Source organism: Prunus persica, chromosome G7 (assembly GCF_000346465.2).
Source record: "Prunus persica cultivar Lovell chromosome G7, Prunus_persica_NCBIv2, whole genome shotgun sequence".
In the NCBI taxonomy this organism is placed as follows: domain Eukaryota; kingdom Viridiplantae; phylum Streptophyta; class Magnoliopsida; order Rosales; family Rosaceae; genus Prunus; species Prunus persica.
The window spans coordinates 7,741,329-7,760,273 of record NC_034015.1 but is presented as its reverse complement, the minus strand read 5'-3'; the positions used below and the strand labels follow the sequence as shown (position 1 = coordinate 7,760,273).

At 34.4% G+C, this 18,945-nt stretch overlaps 1 protein-coding gene across 1 annotated transcript; it reads left to right on the top strand.

Moving 5' to 3' along the window:
- On the top strand, positions 13,976-17,965 carry LOC18769355 (protein STRICTOSIDINE SYNTHASE-LIKE 10). Its single transcript, XM_007204468.2, has 3 exons — positions 13,976-14,419; positions 16,323-16,586; positions 17,232-17,965. Exons 1-3 carry the CDS (start codon positions 14,124-14,126, stop codon positions 17,797-17,799), a joined length of 1,128 nt encoding a protein of 375 aa, XP_007204530.2. The 5' UTR covers positions 13,976-14,123; the 3' UTR covers positions 17,800-17,965.

Below are 18,945 nucleotides of genomic sequence, written 5' to 3'. Positions count from 1 at the left end.
GGGTGGTGGGTTGTATTTATACAAAAGGCTATAGACATAATAAGAGAGGGCAGGAAGATTTTGTGTGAAAAATAGAAAGTCTTGGATGAAAGCAAAAGGGTAAAGGTTGAGCGTGGAGGTGAGAGAAGAGAAGAGGAGAGAGAGAGAGAAAGGGTGGGGGAGGTGGGGCCCACCAAAATCCTCCCAAGAGATACAGGTGACATCAGCAGAGGTGCCTTTTTCCCTGGGTGTGAAATCATGTGGCGCTTACCATATCTTGAGCAGGTGGGGGAGTGCTGGCAAAGAGAGGGCAATTTCTTTTGATTCCCTTTTAAGATTTGCTTCCCATGCATGATGATGATGCTCATCTCCCTTCAATACCCATACCCATTCCATACATTCAACATTCATGAGCTGCCAATGCCATGCCTAATAGCCACTTACCCACCCCAATTCCTATTAAAATTCTCTATTGGGTTGAACATACTTATCCGGCACCTAGAATCCGTCGTTCACGCGCGCATATATTGTGTCATTGAATGAGTTAATTTTTGAAATGTAGATAGGTTAAATCAACATCCTTCAGTTAATGACAGTAAACAAAATCTTCCGTTTATATCAATGGGGTCATACCATAGAGTGTTTGGCCTCATACTATGTTTGAGGTTTGAAACCCACCCTTGGCATCAGAGTTTGTATTCCCTCATCCTATCGACTAGGAAAAAAAACAAAAACAAACAAACAAATCTTTCATTTATTCTCTAATTACAATTAACGGCACTTTGAATTTTCTCATATGTCTGCCTAAAATTTTACAAATAAGTCGTTACTTGTCTCATGCTTTATGCAAAAATATATAACAAATCTAAAGTATGTCAAAATTACCACAATGTTCACTTTCTTTTTTTTGGCTATTTAAACAATTTAAGAATAGGTTGTCTTCGTCTAAAACCCTAGCCCTCTCTCTCCCAAAGAACACTCTAGAGCCGTTTTCATTTTGAGGGGGGAGGAAGCCAGTGTTCTTCCTCCCCTCTCCCCTCCTCTCTTCCCCTATTTTCAAAGACATAAGGTTTTCCCTATTTGTCTTTGCTTTGTTATGATTTTCCTCCACCCATCATAGGCAGCTGCGTCTCGGGGTCGAATCTCCACTCGTGTTTTAATATCAAATCTCTACCACTATCCTTTTTGCAGTTTCTTTACATTTGAAATAAGTCACAGAGACTCTTTGAGTTTTCTGTGTAGTTTTCACCTCTCCTTTTGTGAGAATTTTTCACCTATCTTTTTGTGAGAGTTTTCCACCTCTTTTTTGTGAGAGTTTTATTTGTATTTTTATGGCTTGGTTTTTTCAAACTTTATCTCTTTTTGGTTGTTGTGAGTTTGCAATCTTAGTTGGAATGTCTGTGCCTAAGTTTCTTCAATTCTGCGTGATCGTTAATTTTGATGTTAAATCGCTTTGTTATTGTAATAACCATTTGTGCCTCATTTGTATTGGGCTTTTGTGGCTAGTGAATTTTTTAGTTGAATTATAAATACAATTATGAATTTCTCAACAACAAAAAATTAAGAATCTATTTATAATTTAAGATTGATTATGATGTAATAATACTTTTCCTAATGTTAAAAGAGGGCTTAAATTCAAATATCATCTTCCCCATTAATTAAAAAGAACTCAAAATTGACTAATTGACAAAAGCATTCAATAAGATTCCTTTTGATTTCATCAGTAAATTAATAGTTCATTTCAAAATTGTCATGATATAGTGTGGAATCTCATCGAAATTTCGATTGACCCTCTAGAAGTATAACACCAAACCGTGATGTGCATTTCACCTATGTCAAAATATCATTATCATAAGATTTTCACAATCATATGCTATCTTGTAGTATTATTACTATTCACAGGTATAACATGGACTTAACGGATACTTAGAAGAAAAAAGAAAACACTTCTGAAAAGACTGAGAAATTAGGTAAGGTGTAAAAGATCTTATTTTGTTTTTTCTGTCTAGAATAATATTTTCTTTTCTTTTTCTACAAATACGCAAAGATATTGTCGCGGTACTTTTTTGTGTTATTTTTGAGTCGTGTTCGAAATGGTCACTTTTAAAATAAAGTACGATTTTGCAACTTTAAACGCTAAATAGTGCTCAGTTCTCTTGATTTTTTTTTTTAATTTATAAATGGAATGCATATACACTTTGGTCCAACAATTTTTCTTTTAAAACCTGAGTAAAAACCCTAAGAATTGGGCAAAATAAAAAAGAAGCTTCTGTTCCAAAAGTGGAACACCACATAGGGCACCATGTAAGAGATAATTTGAATTTGTTTCTATTTTTCCGTCGAAATAGAAAAAGATTCTCAGACAGACACACTTTATTTTGTTGTACAACCTGTCACACATAATCCACACTTGTTAAAACTTGTACAATACTAATAAAAGCATGTTTTGTGGGGGCCCAGACGACACAGCCCTGCCATTGCCGGACATGATTGTTGATCCAATGCTGCTCAGCTCCACCAACAACCATGGACCCAATGCCTAACGAATTTTCCGTTCCTAGTCTTATCATATGGTATTTCACCATATCACCGGCAGCATAATACGGGAAAATCATTTAAATTATAAGAATATTAAAACAAATCTTAAGGATTTTTTATTTTTTTTCGAAGTAAAATTATATCATTACAAAAATGAAATGATGTTTGATATTAAAAGTAGCAATCCAGGGACATCCAAGGTTTTTTTTTAATTTTTTTTATTTTTATTTATTTTTAATTTTTAACCTAACAAAGGTGTTTGTAGCATTTACAATTACATATTCCCAACCATCTTTTCTTTTCATACACCTTTCTTCTATTTTCAAGCCTGAAGAAATAGATTGCATTCATAATTCAGGCATAAAATTTGTCACCCACAAAAGCCAATATAAATACAAATAATCACGTAGAGTTAATACAAATATAGAATCACAGTAACTACAGGATTAATCTAAATACAGAAAAATTCACTAGCAACATCGATCAAGTACACAAAGTGTACCTCCACTCATAGTCACACAGGGTCAAAGAAATTCCCACATAACAACCACAAGCCTGGAAAACCCAAGCACACAAAACTACAATTGCAACTACAATCTTTAAACTCTCACAATTAAAAACTAAAAGTAGAGATTAAAAACACGGAACAAACTCAAAAGGCTGCAATACACGAAGAAAAAAAAAGGGTTAAATACTTCTTTTGTCACTAGTTTTACATGAAATTTCAATTTGGTCACTGGAAATTTTTTTTAGCCAAATTGGTCACTATATTAACCAAAGTTTCCAATTTATAGACTTGTCGTTAAGTTTCCATTAAGTTGTTAGTTTAAATACATTTTTGGTTATTAGGTTTGACATGAAATTTCAATTTGATCACTGAGAAAATAAAAAATTACCCAAAATCCATAAAAATGCTATGCTCTTACACACGCTGCTCGTAGACTAAACATTTATGGTTGGTGGCAAATAGGGTCTAACCCAGTGGAAAGGGCCTTGATTTGTAGACCAGTCGTCTCAGGTTCGAACCCCATAGTACCTTGGTAATATGTATGTGAGAAATCTTATTCCCCTTGTAGTTTAGATTATCGTTCGTTTATATTTATAAAAATAAAAATTATGGTTGGTGTAGCATCAATTAAGGCTAGAAAGAGGAATCGTGTCATGACAAAATTGTTTATACTTGAATTTTTTTCCTCTTGGGACTCACATGTGGAAATTACGTGGCATTAACCCATTAAATCAGTGATTGGGCTTAAACAAAGTTGAGCCCTTAATTAAGGCAATACTAGTAAATTGAGCCCAAAGACGGGCTGTGATGATTCTGACTCTGCCCGAACAATGGGTTCAGTTCTATTTTTAAGACAGGATCAGAACGAAAAGCCTAAATACAGATACATGTGGGCTGAAATCTCAGCCTAAGAACTTCGACAACGGCCCAAATGCATGGCCCAATTTAAATCCATGATAAACTCGATCGAAGTTGAAGCTCGGCAGCTTGTTCCTATGCCCAAAGAGTCTTGGCTGAGTAAAAGTTGCAAGTACCGACTTTAGGTAAAGGTATCACGTGATCTGTATTGATCAAAATGTCGCATAGAGGGCAAAAGGAATGGTGCGATGTTTAGCTACTTTTTGAAACTTGTGCACACGAACATAGAATCTTTAGAGCTTAGATGGGAAGCGTCTGCAGAAGGACGAGCCTCGAGACTAGTGATCAAGGCATGACGTGAGGACGAGAAGGCACCTTACACAAAAGTTTGGGGGATGGGCGACTTTTCCAGATAATTTTTAAAGGTGGCAACATTTGCCTCTAAATAGGGGACTTATACTTCATTTTAACACACTAACGTCTCAACAAAATCAACCCAAAATTATGCTTAAATTCCCTCTCAAAACAAAATCACCGAGAGACTTTGAGGCTTGTTCAAAGTTCTCCAGAGCACCAACATTGCGTCCATATTTTATATCAACAAATAACTCTATTCATAAGAGTTTTCCTTTGAGCATCATCCAATTCACCCCGATTTCTCATTTAAGCTTTGTCTTAGTTAATAACTCAAAGAGGGACTTAAGAGATCAAATTGACAGCAGAACTCTTCATCCAACATGGCGGTCACACAAGCACTCGACTAGCTCACACCAATAGCTTTGTTACCAAAGCTAAGAGGTCAATGCCCGAGACCACGTTCCTTACCTGGCCATAATTGCTTGGTGAAGTCAGAATCCAAGGCGCTATCCATCATCTACTCCACCAAGCTAACTCATTGCTATTACAGCCAGAAGTGACCGTGATAGCTAGAATGGCACAAACCTCGCACCAAAGGACGACTTTGTTACCATCTTCATTCGGCCTTCGATTATTTTATTCCGAAGAGTCCATGTGTCGGACCGAAAAGGTTTTACGATCAACAAAAATATGTTCATATTTCAAGAATAGTTTCACCCATGAGCCTAAACGAACCCTACGGCCACCACATGAAGAAAAGATGTCGTAGTCACACCCACCACCGTATCTGTAACATATATGAGGAAAATAAAACAAATAAATAAAATAAAACAACAATTCTGCCAATGAACAATTGGGTTATTTGTGGGCTTTGTTTAGACTTATGGTTAATTGTGGTGATGTGGGCTAGTAGTTTTGGTGTGGCTTTTGTCCGCTTTAGTTTTGATTTTAGCATGTTAGTTTGTTGCACTCTTGGAATTGGTACTTTAGATGACTTGTTGATGTCTTTGATTGTACTGCTGAAGTTCATCTAATGAAGTTTCTCTTTGATCCAAAAAAAAAATAAATAAATAATAGTGTCACAAAAATGCAAATCGATCTTTTGAAAAAAGCTCCAATCATAATCCCAGCCATTATCATACTCCCACATTCACAAAAGTTCAAATCCATAACTATATCAATACATAGATTTGACAAACAAACAAAAAAAGTTCAAAATAAAGTTTCGCATTTGCATGGCCTTTGACTAATTTTTTTTTTTAGTGATCAAATTGAAATTTTGTGTAAAATCATATGACTAAAAAGATATTTAATCTAACAACTTAACGAAAACTAAGTGCAAGCCTATAAATTATAAACTTTTAATAATACAGTGACAAATTTGGCTAAATTTATTTCTCAGTGACCAAATTAAAATTTCATATAAAATCTAATGACCAAAAAGGTATTTAACCCAAAAAATTATAAAGCTGATTTACCACTACGTCGTCGCGAAGACAACCAAACAACCCACAAACTCAACCAAGATGGCCACGCTCCAAAATTCAGTCAAAAGCTGATAAAAGCCCCAAGGAGTAGAGGGGTAGAGGGAAGGGGAGGGAAGGAGAGCAGCTCAATAATCACCATATATTTTTCTAGTATTGTTCAATATTATGGTATGAAGCTCCCTTCCTTCATATATGCTTTTGAAGAAAAATGGTCAAAACAATGCTCTCAAGTGGAGTGGTTTGATTCGTTTATGTTATTAGTTTGATATCTAAACCGAGTCAATTCGAACCATAATATTACATCAGAGATCTGTATGCGATTAAAGATATAAATTAAACCAAATCGAAGCGCACTCCTCCTATTTATAATATAACATTTTCATAAGCTTCTAAGTTCTAACCAAAGTACTAGAATATAAAAAATAAAAATAAAAATCTACACAAACACTCCAAAGCATCTCTTAATCAGAAACCAAGGCTAAATCTACTTTTAAATCCATAGTGGAAATGAAATTGAACACGCAAGCCACCAACCCATCACCTTGGCAGAAATTTGGCCATTGAAAACTCCCTGAGAGATACGAAACGTGAGACATAGTTAGTGTCTTGATGGAGCAACGAAGGTAATTGAAGAGACGTAATTTGGATGGACAGAAAGTAGGCCAAATATTCGCAATAATCTTAGGCCATGATAATTCTAACGGTACAGTTTGTCCACCGAGGCCTGCTTGCTTCAGGAACCTTGCATGTTCTCATTTCATACATTTCATCATCACATGACGACCCTACCAACGTAATTTGCAGTATAATTGGTTGCGCTCATCATGGACCAATATATCAATCTCGGGATCCTGTCGCATAGTTGTTGTCTAGTTGTTTCTTTTGTTTGTTATTACTGATTAGCAGGAGCAGCTCCGCACTGCAAGTCTGCATGCATAATATTATTCATCATCCACAGATTATTAATTTTGTCTCCATAACAGTTGGATCGGTAAAACAAGAGTTAATTAGGAGATTATTGAGATTGATTTTACAGAAAAGAAATTTTTTTTTATATATATATGCAGTGTCAGAAGACTCATCATTTTCTTGATTGCAATATACGAATATGGTCACCACATGGCTTGTGTTGTCCACATATAGCAAATAAGATCCATGCATGTTTAATTATCTTTCCTTCCTTTTCTTTTGGGTAATTAGGAAACCTTGGTTTAAAGTAAATTTAGGATGACTCTTTAGTTTACTGGCATTTAGTCCTATATAATTGGAGGAGATTTTGAGTTTAAATCTAATGAACAAAAAAAATACAAAAAAAATATCTAAATACATGTAAATACTCACAAATCACAAGACATCAAGCAGATTAAAGTGATAATTGGCCGGCCGGCCCACTGGCGGACCTAGAAATTTTTAGCGGATGTGCAATTTTGAAAGGCTAAAAACTCTTTGTAGATTGAACATCTAAGACTTTTTACCTAAATTGACCTTAGCTCATTTCATGCATTCATATCATACATGAAAAATTGTTTTATGTTAAAATATTGACTGAGTATGAAAAATGATTTTTTGGAATAATCATTTTCTTCAGATAATTTTTGGCTGCTTTTACTCCTTACACATCAAATAAGAAAACTTGATTTTATGGGATTTTATTATGAAGTATATATTGACTTAATGAGCTATCATTTTTAGCTTAAATTGTATTTTGTACTAAAACCGATTTTTCATATTTTGATTTGGTGGGAATTTGATTTTCTAGTATTTTTATTTGAATCCAAATGGGGAATACTTCCTTATTTATATTGTAAACTTAAGTAAATAGAGTAATATAAAAATAAATGAAAGTAAAAGGACAAAGACATTTGAAACACCTACAATAATTTTTCCAGCGGAGAGAGATATATCTGCACCTTCTTGCGCCTTAATAGGTCCGCCACTGGGCCACCCAGTAAGGGTTGAACCTAAAATTCTTATGCATGTTACCCAATTTGTTCTTTTTTATATAGTAGTGCATGTGGTTCCTCAAGATCATTTTTACAAAGATAAATCACAATCTTTTTCACTAAAATACAGCAAGAAGGAAAACGTGTGCATAGTGAATATGTTATCATGAAATGGGAATTGGCTTATAGGAAAGCATCTTCGATCACCACATGGGTTGTCACGTAGAATTTGACAGGTAGAAAATACTGATTAGCATTGGCTTTTTTGCATGCATATATATAGATATCATATATATGATATGATATATGGTCCCCCTTCTTCCTTGTCTTAGGGCTTTTCTAGTTCATGCCTTCATGGTCCCCCCCTTCACCTTCTTCAATTTCTTTTTCTCCATGTCTAAAAGTAAGTCCCCTAAAAGTGATCTTGGGTACCACAATATATGGGTAAGTGGGCATCCATCATCATCCGTTATTATTTTCGATTATTACATATATAAGCGTTTTAAAATATGAATTCTATTAGTTTTTACACGCGCTACATGAGAGATGTTTTTTTTCTTAATCACACATGACGCGACAAAAATGTTTTTAGTTCATATTATGCTGAAAGATGTTTTTTTTTTTAAATCACACATCATAAAGAATTTCATCAATTTGGTGCCAAATATGAATAGGAGCCAAGCAATACTCATTTTTTCCCCTCATACCATACCACACCAATTTTATTATAACCCACTCTTTTTTTTTCCTATTCCGACTAATTTCTATGAAAAATGCTAGACTTATCACATTGTGTACCACCTCTCTAATAGAGGTGGGCCTCATTGTATTGATCGACTCCACCTCTATTAGAAAGGTGGTACACAATGTGGTATGAAAAATGTGGTAAACATAACATTACTCAATTTGTATATATATAATACCCAACCCACCTCCCTAATATTCCTAATGTCGTGGATGGGCATGTCTTAAGCTGTCACGACATATCATTGAGTGGCACTATTCACAGCTAATTCCTTGATATATATATATATATATATATTTTTAAATCTAAAATTTCTTGTTATTAATACATTTTATAAAATAATAACATAAGCACATGGACAACATAACTTCAACTATAAGGTAATGGTCCAAACCCACCCAAAATAAAAAATAAAAAAAAATCCCTACTATAAGGAAATGGCTCACGGTCAATATATAATTAAAACTAAATCATGGATGTCTAGAACTGAAGATGATGAATTAAATAAAAAGCAATGCAAAGTCGTTCTAATTTATTTTTTCAGTTATGAAATTTAGGTAGGAATATTTATTTTATTTTATTTTCCACCAAACTATAAATAAATAACTTCACATCACATTAGGCACATGTGGACCTTTTCAAGGTATAATGTTTGTCAACCACTTTTTTTTATGTTTCTTTTTAGATAAAAGTTCTCAAATGATAAACTCCATATATTTTGATGATTTATATAAACCAAATAATTAGTATTTGACTTTTAATGAAATTAATATGAGTTTAGTGTTAGGTCAATGTCAACAAATTGACGTGCTCCAAAAAATTGTTACATGTGACAAGATATGGTGGACGTTAGTCTATTCATGAATCAATGGAAATGTGACAATAAGATCCCACTTGAAAAAAGTTGAACCAAAACCTACCTGTTCAAATTAACCCTTAAATTAGCCACCCACTTGTCAATTAAACAAAGCCACACTTATAATGCTTCAATAATTTCTTCTTTTTTTTAAAACCTCTCCTATTGAGCGGGACGATAATATATTAAACTCATATACACTACACGGATGCGCTAGGACTCGAACTGAATACATTTCTTGGAGGAGCAATTCCTCCAAACCATTACACTAATGGGACCATTGCGCTTCAGTATTTCTTATAATAATATTGAAATAATATAAGTCGTGCCCCCAATTTCTTATCATAATGCATCAAATAAACGGAAGCAAACAAACATAATTACTCAATAATTTAATGTACCTAAAAGATTTGGACTTATTCTGAAGAATATATTCATCATATGTTAACTAAGTTATATAGAGCCATCAAGGGAAGAGGAAACAATATGAATAAGAAAGAATTTAAAAATAATAGAGAAGATATGGTTAGAGGTCCTAATTATATGTTTAGTGAGAGAAGCGGGTGCATCCAATCATGATTTAGATGTGTAATTAAAGAGACTTGTCGGCAAATACAGTGAATCCACAACCAAAACCAAGGCAGTATATAGTTTTAAGAGATACTGTTGTACTTGAAGATCTTGAAAAAATAAACAAATGATTTAAAAAGATTGCGATCAAGGACATAAGTTAGGTCTTAGGTGGGAGATCAATTATATTATGTGCAAATAAATCATGCACGACCAAAAGTGACATTAAAAAAAAAAAACTATCTGAAAAAGCTTAACGATTTGTCAAAGTTGGAAAATAAGTGCAAAGAGAAAGGCTAAAAGAAGCCTTTGTTTTGATGGCTTTTGAAAGTCGTCTCTGCTATCAGAATTAGTTCTACACTGCTTTCTATATAACACAGGGTTTAGATGTTCACCTCTTGTTATTAGTCAAAAAAAGGTATCTCATGATGTCACACAGTACATTTCTAAATGGATTAGAAAGAAGATCTTGCATTAAATTTTAACTTCAAATTAAGGGTACGATTGCAAAAAAACTTGTATGAAATCCGTGGCATACCGTAATTGACTGGAAATAGCAATATAGTGCTATTACTGTTTCATGCAAGTATTTCTCGTACGATTGAGGACAATCAATATGTATATTGGTTGCTGGAAAACTATTCATCAAAGTAGCAAATAAAAGAAGTGTACCTCAAGTTAAGAGTATTTATCCTTCCACTTAAAATCTTTTTTCTTTATTATCCCATTTCCTAATTTGGCTTGTAAAAACTATGTAGCATGACAAATATTGCCTTTTCACAACTGCATTTCAAAGAAAAGGAAATATGTCCTCATACCAAGAACAAGTCAAATCGGTATGGAATGAGGAAGGGTGGTATTTAATTCAGACACCCATATAAGACCTTATCATCGAATTACTTGACATGTAGGATTTCTGATTGCGAAAAAACTCACGCTCAAAACGTTGTAAATTCTTGTCATATCTTATCAAATTACAACAACTTTCGTTGTAACGGAGTCATATTTAAGGATGATCTTGGGCCCAAAAGTACAGATTTTGGAACAAAGTACTAAACGCAGATTTGTCGATGATTATGTTTTAATAATGGAGTATATGACACTCATCAGTCTCTTAATTTAAAAAAACTAGGTAGTGATTTTTCACTTCTAATTTAGACTTTAACACTTTAAATGTATTTTGTAATTTTATACGCTCATAGTGGAAGTGCTAAAAGATAAACATCAGTGCCGAAATCGTTATCCAAAAAAGTCGCATGCTATCAAAATAAATTGAGAACTCATTTGGGAGTAATTCTGGATAGGTCAAAAATCACTTCTATATTTAAATGGTTTTAAGTGATTATAATGAAGCAAACAGGTGATGCTTCTCTCCAAAAGTAATTCCAACATATCCATAATCGATCACTCTCAAGCGAGTTCTGAATAAAATAAAAGTATATTTGGTATTTTCATGAATTTCCATAACATTCTTTCCAATAATTTCCTATTCTCAGTAAAAATGCACACTTGACATTTGTCAACTCTGCAGCTGCTGCTTAAAACTAATTAAATAGTCAACGCACTAATATCATGATGTAATCCGTTAATTAAGCATAGTTTTATATTGGAACTGTTTGTTTATTGTTTTTTAGGTTTTCATGTTCATGGAACGATACATTGCACTAGGAGAACCCAACTGCAATTCCAAGAGATACTTTGTGTTTAAACAGATCCTTTTGGGAATATAGAATTCAAGTAAAAGCCTACACACACACACATATATATATATATATATATATATATAATACGTCCATAACAACCTAAAAACCCTAGTTGCTAGATTTGTAATACAATAATGAACACATATGTTTGGTACCAAAAGGTTAGAAAGTGCTTCTTTTGGGATTGGAGATGATCATCCGCAAATTCCTTTCTTTTTTTTTTGCCCTTTCTAAGGCAATAATATTAGAATGTGTGGTACTTTATAATGATTCTAATTATTAGTAGGCTAGGCCACTTGTGATTATTGGTTTATTATTAATGAAGGAACTTAAATTAGGAGGCTAGGCCACTTGTGCATGTGCTTATGTTATGTGCAAACTTGTTATGCTTACAGTTCTTGACCTTTAGGATCTATTTGGATGGAAAGGGTTCCAAATTTAGAAATTCGGATGACAAGGATAAATTGTTTGTTTATAAACAAGTGATGGGCTATTTTTGGGATTGTAACTTTGGAATTACTCAATTACAACATTTTTTTTTACACGCGAAATATTATGGAAAGGGGAATTCAAACACATGACCTCAGATGCAGGAATAACTGTTTTTAATCACTGGAACTATAAGCCCTTTGCAAATACAAATTGGGGTCGTGAAGTATGCGCTGTGTTGTTTGTTTATTTTTATTTTTAGGAGCATGGAATATTTGGTGATTCTAAATATCTTCACCAACACGGAATATATGATATGTAAAGGGTCAAATATTATTTTCAAAGGCAACTCATTACCATACCCATTGTCCATAGACATGCATATACCAATACAAAAGTGAAGAACCAGTACCATAATTAAATTGCCCTTGCAAATCTGAAATTTGCTGTAGTTATGGCTGATTTTAATGGGAAGAAAAATGGTCCCAAATCTTTTATTTGAAAAAGAAAGATTTGCTCTTCAAAACCAAGGATCCTTTGGCATATTTGAAGTCTTCAAATTCAATGATTCTTGCCCGGTGTAGTGGGTCAGTCAGACTCAGGCCTGCTTTTTATAAAGAAGAATGCAATGGCAGTCAATGCAGAAGAAAAGGGTGGTTTGTGGGGTAAATTGCCCCATCCCCCATCCAAACAAACACACTTTAATTATTATTTACCATTTACCAAATGAAAATGACCTCTCCAATTTACCAATGCTGGCTGGCATGAGACGACTGTAACAAAATTTTACCCGGTTTAACTAGTTTTGCAGTAACATTTTTGCTCTTCTTGTGAGGATGACAAGTTAATAACTCACCAAAATATTAGATGTGAGGCATAATGTTCATTATGGGCAATGACAATTCAACTATTTAAATTAATACACTATTAAATTGATGAAAGAAGACTTTATAATTGTAATTTGTCATAGGTGTCAGCATGAAGTGTTGTATCATTAAAGTTATAAACTCGCATAAGTCAGAGCAGTGAGGACGGCCCTTTGCACCTAAGTTTGAATTCACCTTTCTGTAAATTATATTAATTTAGAATAGATTCTCGTTTGTATAAAGCTAAAACCAAAAATTATAAAGTCGGATAAGAATTGGCATCATTGAAAGTAACTGAACACTATACTTGTTACACATTTCTAATAAATTTGGTGAGAAAGAAATGTATAGCTAACGGAAGTTTTGTTAGATGAGATTAGACATATTAGGTAGGCGTACAATAATAGTTTTTGCCATACAGGAATCTTGTCTCATACATTTGTTACAAATCTTGTTGCCAGCCTAGCCTATGCTTGTTGGGTATCATGCTTGAACTTTGAACTTTAATAATGCCTAAGTTTTGGAATTTACAGATCAGTTATGAAGTTCGTGGAATGCATCTTAAAGCATCTCCAAGGGAGATGTTAAATGCAAATTGTTAAATTGAATTCGATGGCTTATGTGGTAATTTGATATTTTTGAAAAAATTTAACTCCATCCGAAATACCAAATATCATATTACTTTATTATATTTTTAAAAGCAAATAGAGTTCATATAATAATAAGTATTAAATTATAATTTAATACTTTTATTTGTTTAGTTTTTTTCAGTTTTAGTTTTTATTTTTAAAGCTTTGAGATGCACAAAGGCAAGAAACATTGGAAGACTTGCATGACTTTTGCATGGCCCTAACTAAATTGGTCTCAGTTATGCGTTTGAGTCTTTAAAAGAAAGTATCAGTCGTCCAAATACTGCTCACCAATCAACTTTTGCATTTCAATTAGGGCCTATTTGGTTTAATGGATTTTCAGTGGGTGGATTTGGATTTGAAGAGCCCAAATTACTTGAAGTGTGTGGACTAGTATTTGGGCTAAATTCACTCAGAATTTGACGAGCTAAAATTTGACATTTTTTTTGGCCGGACTGAAGACACTGTATTTTGAAAGTGAATGGAAGTGTTAGGTGAAGAAAAAAGTCTGTTGTAATTGGAATGATCACCTTCCCAATTTTGGAAATGGAGGGTCAAACCCAACTCCTTACAACAAGTATCTCGAGAGCAACACAGAACAGACCTCATCTAACTGGAGAGTCAAACCCAATTTTTATTTTTCTAAAAGAACAAGATGAACTCAAAGTTAACTTTGATTGCAGCAACACTAGCTGTAGTGTCCGTAGTGTTGGCTCTGAACCCACTTTATTTGTTGAAGCTTTTTGGTAATGGAGTAGCTCCTATTTCAGGGTCCCATGACCTCCTCCACACTGCACAATTAATACAGGTACCCGGAGCCCTTGGCCCAGAGAGCCTTGCCTTCGACCCCAACGGCGGTGGGCCCTACACCGGCGTCGCCGACGGCCGTATTCTCAAGTGGGATCAAAACGACCGTCGTTGGACTGACTTTGCTGTCACCTCTTCTCAGAGGTAACCAACCTTCTTATTTATGTCTGCTTTGTGCTTGCAAGCATTTTATTGAAGCATTGAATATTGTTTGCTTCATTCAATAATTCTACATGTTGCTGGTGTCTGTGCTTTGCAAGTATTGAATAATATCAGCTGCTTACACTTTTTGTTTTTGTTTTTTTTTTATGTGACAATCAATTCAATAGACTGACCACTTCAAAATTTGATTTGGGTTCATGCATTTCTGGCCAAAATGTACTAATTTGTGATCATTTAGCAACCTGACCAAATGGATTGTAAAGGGTCTTTGAAATTTAGATTTTACCCAGTTCACGTTATCTTGCACTTGCACTAGAATTACTACCATCGAATTCGAATGATCAAATTAGGCTCTATTGTGCACCTTGTGGCAAGAAGCACACTTGTGGAGTTCATCAGTGTAACTAACATGGATGGGACCAAATTGCAGAAAAGCTCTCTTCACAATTCTTGCAGCAACTTTTTCGTTTTCTTTTCTTCCGATGAATCTCATACAAACAGATTGTCTCTAGCTTAAGAGGATTTTGGTTGGTTTTCGACTAAGCACCCATAAATCAAAACCCAATTAAGCAGAGCTCAAGCTGACGAAAAATGTGTGAACATGCTTGAAGTGGACTGGAACCTTATATGGCTAGAGGATCCTTATTCCTTGGTCTGTAAAATGTTGTAATAAGTCTAACTTTTCAAGATTCTGTTCTTAGTAAGTAGTGGGATTGACTGAAAACACACACAAAACACTTTGAGCTTTAGTTTTATTAGGAAATGACATACATTTGATTGTGGTTGTCTATATTTTAGATACAACCTATATAATTAGGATGTTCACTCCCAGAAGAATCTAGGAATTTGATTTTCAGACAATCTAACCTTATTCCGTAATTTAACTTTCTGTGCCAAGTTTCAATAATGTCATTCAATGCTTTCAATTATTTTGTAATTATTACATTGAACTATTGAAGTGTATGCAAGAGCTGATGTATGTTCTTTCTAGTATGTACTTTTGGCTTTCGATTAATTACTAGCTGACAACTGCTGTTAGTAACCGCTGTTTTGGTCAAAAGCTGCAGTATGGCTAACTAGAAATAGAGCCTATCAATGAACATTGAAACCTTTGGACTCAGTAGATGTGGTTCAACCCTGTACCTTGCACTCACTTTCACAGTATATAAATGAAATAATGACATAAATAGTTTTTTCTGCATGAAGAGAGATTTAATCCCATGTAATTATTTTGCAACTTGTTCTAGGAACTGAGAATTTATACCCATTGTCGTGTTAACCAGAAGCATGTCACGCAGTGGAGAGCAACACAACCTCACAAGTACTTTAGCTAATGAGGTAGACTTCTTTCTGCAGCACTGCTTACTTCACAAGCAGTATTGTAGGGAACCCAATCTAAACGATGTAACACTGGATGTCAGGAACATGTCAAAGTTGGTGCATGACCACATAGTTTTTTAATAAAGAAAGTTTGCTCCTAGAAAAGCATTTCAATTCATGGAGCATCACCTCAAAAAATGATCATGCAGTTAGCCCCTGAATCACTTAATACCCAGTTTAGCGCTAAGCCATACATGAACATGGAGTCTTTAACATCAAAGAGTCAATGAAATATTTTCCATGTTTTACTTTGTGATGCACAAAGTTTGATAACATTTCTAAACAGTTTATTTCATGTTAAACTTTTTGTCAATTTATTTACAGCAAGGAGTTACCAACATAGTCACATGGAGTTAAGCTGAAAGGGGGATAGTTTGCTTTGTTCATTGGGATTATGCTCCATACCCTGTTAAATTAAATTTAAGCTTACATATATTACTGATATCATCTGTTTCATAGCAATGCTTTCTATTAAGCTTTAATTAATTGAAATTATTCTTTCCAGGAAGGAGTGCATTCGCCCTTTTGCACCAGAACTGGAGCATGTTTGTGGAAGGCCTTTAGGACTAAAGTTTGATACGGAAACTGGAGATCTCTATATTGCTGATGCATACCTTGGCCTTCAAGTAGTAGGCCCTGCTGGAGGTTTGGCATCTCAAGTGGTCAGAGAAGTTGAAGGTCAGCCACTTCGCTTCACCAATGATATGGACATTGATGAGCATAAGGATGTGATTTACTTCACAGATTCAAGCACAGTATTCCACAGAAGGTAATTTAAGCACAAAGACTTACTTTATCTCCTTAGGCTTTAGGGTTGCATCTGAAAGTGATTTGAAGTAGAATTTCCCTTTCACCAGCCACTTCAGTTTTTGTCAGAGAACAATGTGGATGGAATGGTAGGACATGCCAAAAGTATGTAGCCTTCAACAGTTTAATGTGCAAATTAAAATTTCAAATTTCATAAAAGTAGTGTGTTCGAGAGACATTTCTTGGGATAATTTGGCATTTAAGCTCTTTCAATTTCAAACTTCAGATAACTTGTAGTCTGCTTCACTTCAATGGTCACACATTTTCTGTGTAAAATATTTGATTTGTTGACTGTAGAAAGCATCCAGTAGAAATATCTATGCAAAAGTTATATTTCGGTGTTATGGTCTCTTTTTTGCATTCTATAAGCATCAGTGTCCAATTGATTCTTCGAAAATTTGGATGCCAAATCAACAGTGCCAGATTGAGTTGAAAGGGAGTGCTAGCTCTTTTCTTGTTTTGTTGTTCTCTTTCGCCATCATTATCCTTTATTTCCATAATCTAAGATCTGTCTGCATTTGGATTCTATTACTCCATTTCCGTACTTAGGAATTCTTTGCTAAAATTACTTCAAAGTTTAGAATTTCATGCTTCTGTGGGCTTGCAGGCAATTCATGTCATCAATCTTGAATGGAGACCGAACTGGCAGATTACTCAAATACAATAAATCAAACAAAGAAGTAACAGTTTTACTACGAGGTCTTGCCTTTGCCAACGGTGTTGCATTGAGCAAAGACCACTCTTTTGTGCTAGTGGCTGAAACAACTACTTGCAGGATCTTGAGGCTTTGGCTTCATGGTCCAAATGCCGGAAATACTGATACTTTTGCAGAGCTTCCAGGATTCCCAGACAACATAAGAAGGAACTCGAAAGGGGAATTTTGGGTTGCACTGCATGCAAAGAGGGGATTTTTCGCAAAGTGGTTTGTCTCTAACAGATTGGTTGGCAAGTCACTGCTAAAGCTTCCCCTTGATTTTAAACAACTGCATTCGCTACTAGTCGGAGGGAAGGCCCATGCAACTGCTATCAAGTTAAGCGAGACTGGTGAAATTTTGGAAGTTTTGGAAGATTGTGAGGGAAAGAATATGAGATTCATTAGTGAAGTGGAAGAGAAGGATGGCAAGCTGTGGATTGGGTCAGTTTTAATGCCATTTCTAGGCATTTATGAACTGTAGGAATTAGGAAACAAGTACTTGAGTAATTGTAATGGTACATGATCTTTGATTTGTGAATTTCTGCTTGAGTTTCTTTTCAGCGCACATGATAGTGGATCTTTGAGTTTATTTTTTGGAATCCCTATAAATTAAATCAAAATCATTCTATAACGTTTTTCTACCTCAAGATTGATGACAAGTTGTTGTTGATCTAGTGGTACGTCTCTTCCTAATGTTGGAAATGTTCCAAGTTCGAATCTCCCATTTTTGATTAATAAAAAAGAAAAATCAAGATTGACATACAATTAAAAAACCATTCAATAAGATACATTTTTATTTCATCAGTAAATTAATAGTTCATTTCAAAATTGTTATCCTATACTGTGGGATCTCATCAAAATTTAGATGACCATCTAGAAGTATTATACTATGCCATTAAGTGCATTTCACGGTTCACCTATGACTCTCATTATTTCAGAATCATATGATATCTTGTAGTATTCTTACTATTAATAGGTAAAAGATGGACTTAAAGAGATAATTAGAAGAAAAAAGAAAACACCTGTGAAAAGATTAAGAAGTTATGCATAGTCTTTTTGATACAATCACTATTAGGGAGGGGGAAATTGAACCTAAGACCTCGAGTGCATGATAGATGCTTTTAATCACTTGAACTATAAACCCTTGTGTCTTTATACATGAATTATCTTCTTTTTTTTCTTCTATAAATACGTTAATAGGCTTACAATGATATAAATACGTTAACAACTTATAAATTACAAGCCCATAACTATAGAAATGAGTGCATAAGGTACAAGCTATTCATATGGTGGGTGTTATGGATGTTATGGTGGTCATCCACATTCCTTATGTTTATAACACTCCCCCTTGAATGGCCACCATACAATGATATAGTTGCCTCATTAAAAACCTTGCTTGGAAAACCCAGTGGGACAAAACCGAAGCAAAAAGAAAAAGAGTACAACTTTCTTCTAAATTATTGATATGGTGTTGGACGAGCTTATGCTACCTTGTTAAAACCTTGCTAGGAACTGGTGGAACAAAAACCTAGTCGAAGGAAAGGAGTACAAAGCACATATATCCTATATGTAGTAGAACTATCCCCCATGATCTTCAACAAAATCTGGAATATTGACTTCGAAAAGA

Bases quoted from the DNA above. Each gene is read 5' to 3' on its own strand.
- LOC18769355 (XM_007204468.2), top strand. From the start codon at position 14,124: ATGAACTCAAAGTTAACTTTGATTGCAGCAACACTAGCTGTAGTGTCC. The intron at 14,420-16,322 runs GTAACCAACCTT...TATTCTTTCCAG, and splicing joins GCTGTCACCTCTTCTCAGAG to GAAGGAGTGCATTCGCCCTT. The intron at 16,587-17,231 runs GTAATTTAAGCA...GTGGGCTTGCAG, and splicing joins AGCACAGTATTCCACAGAAG to GCAATTCATGTCATCAATCT.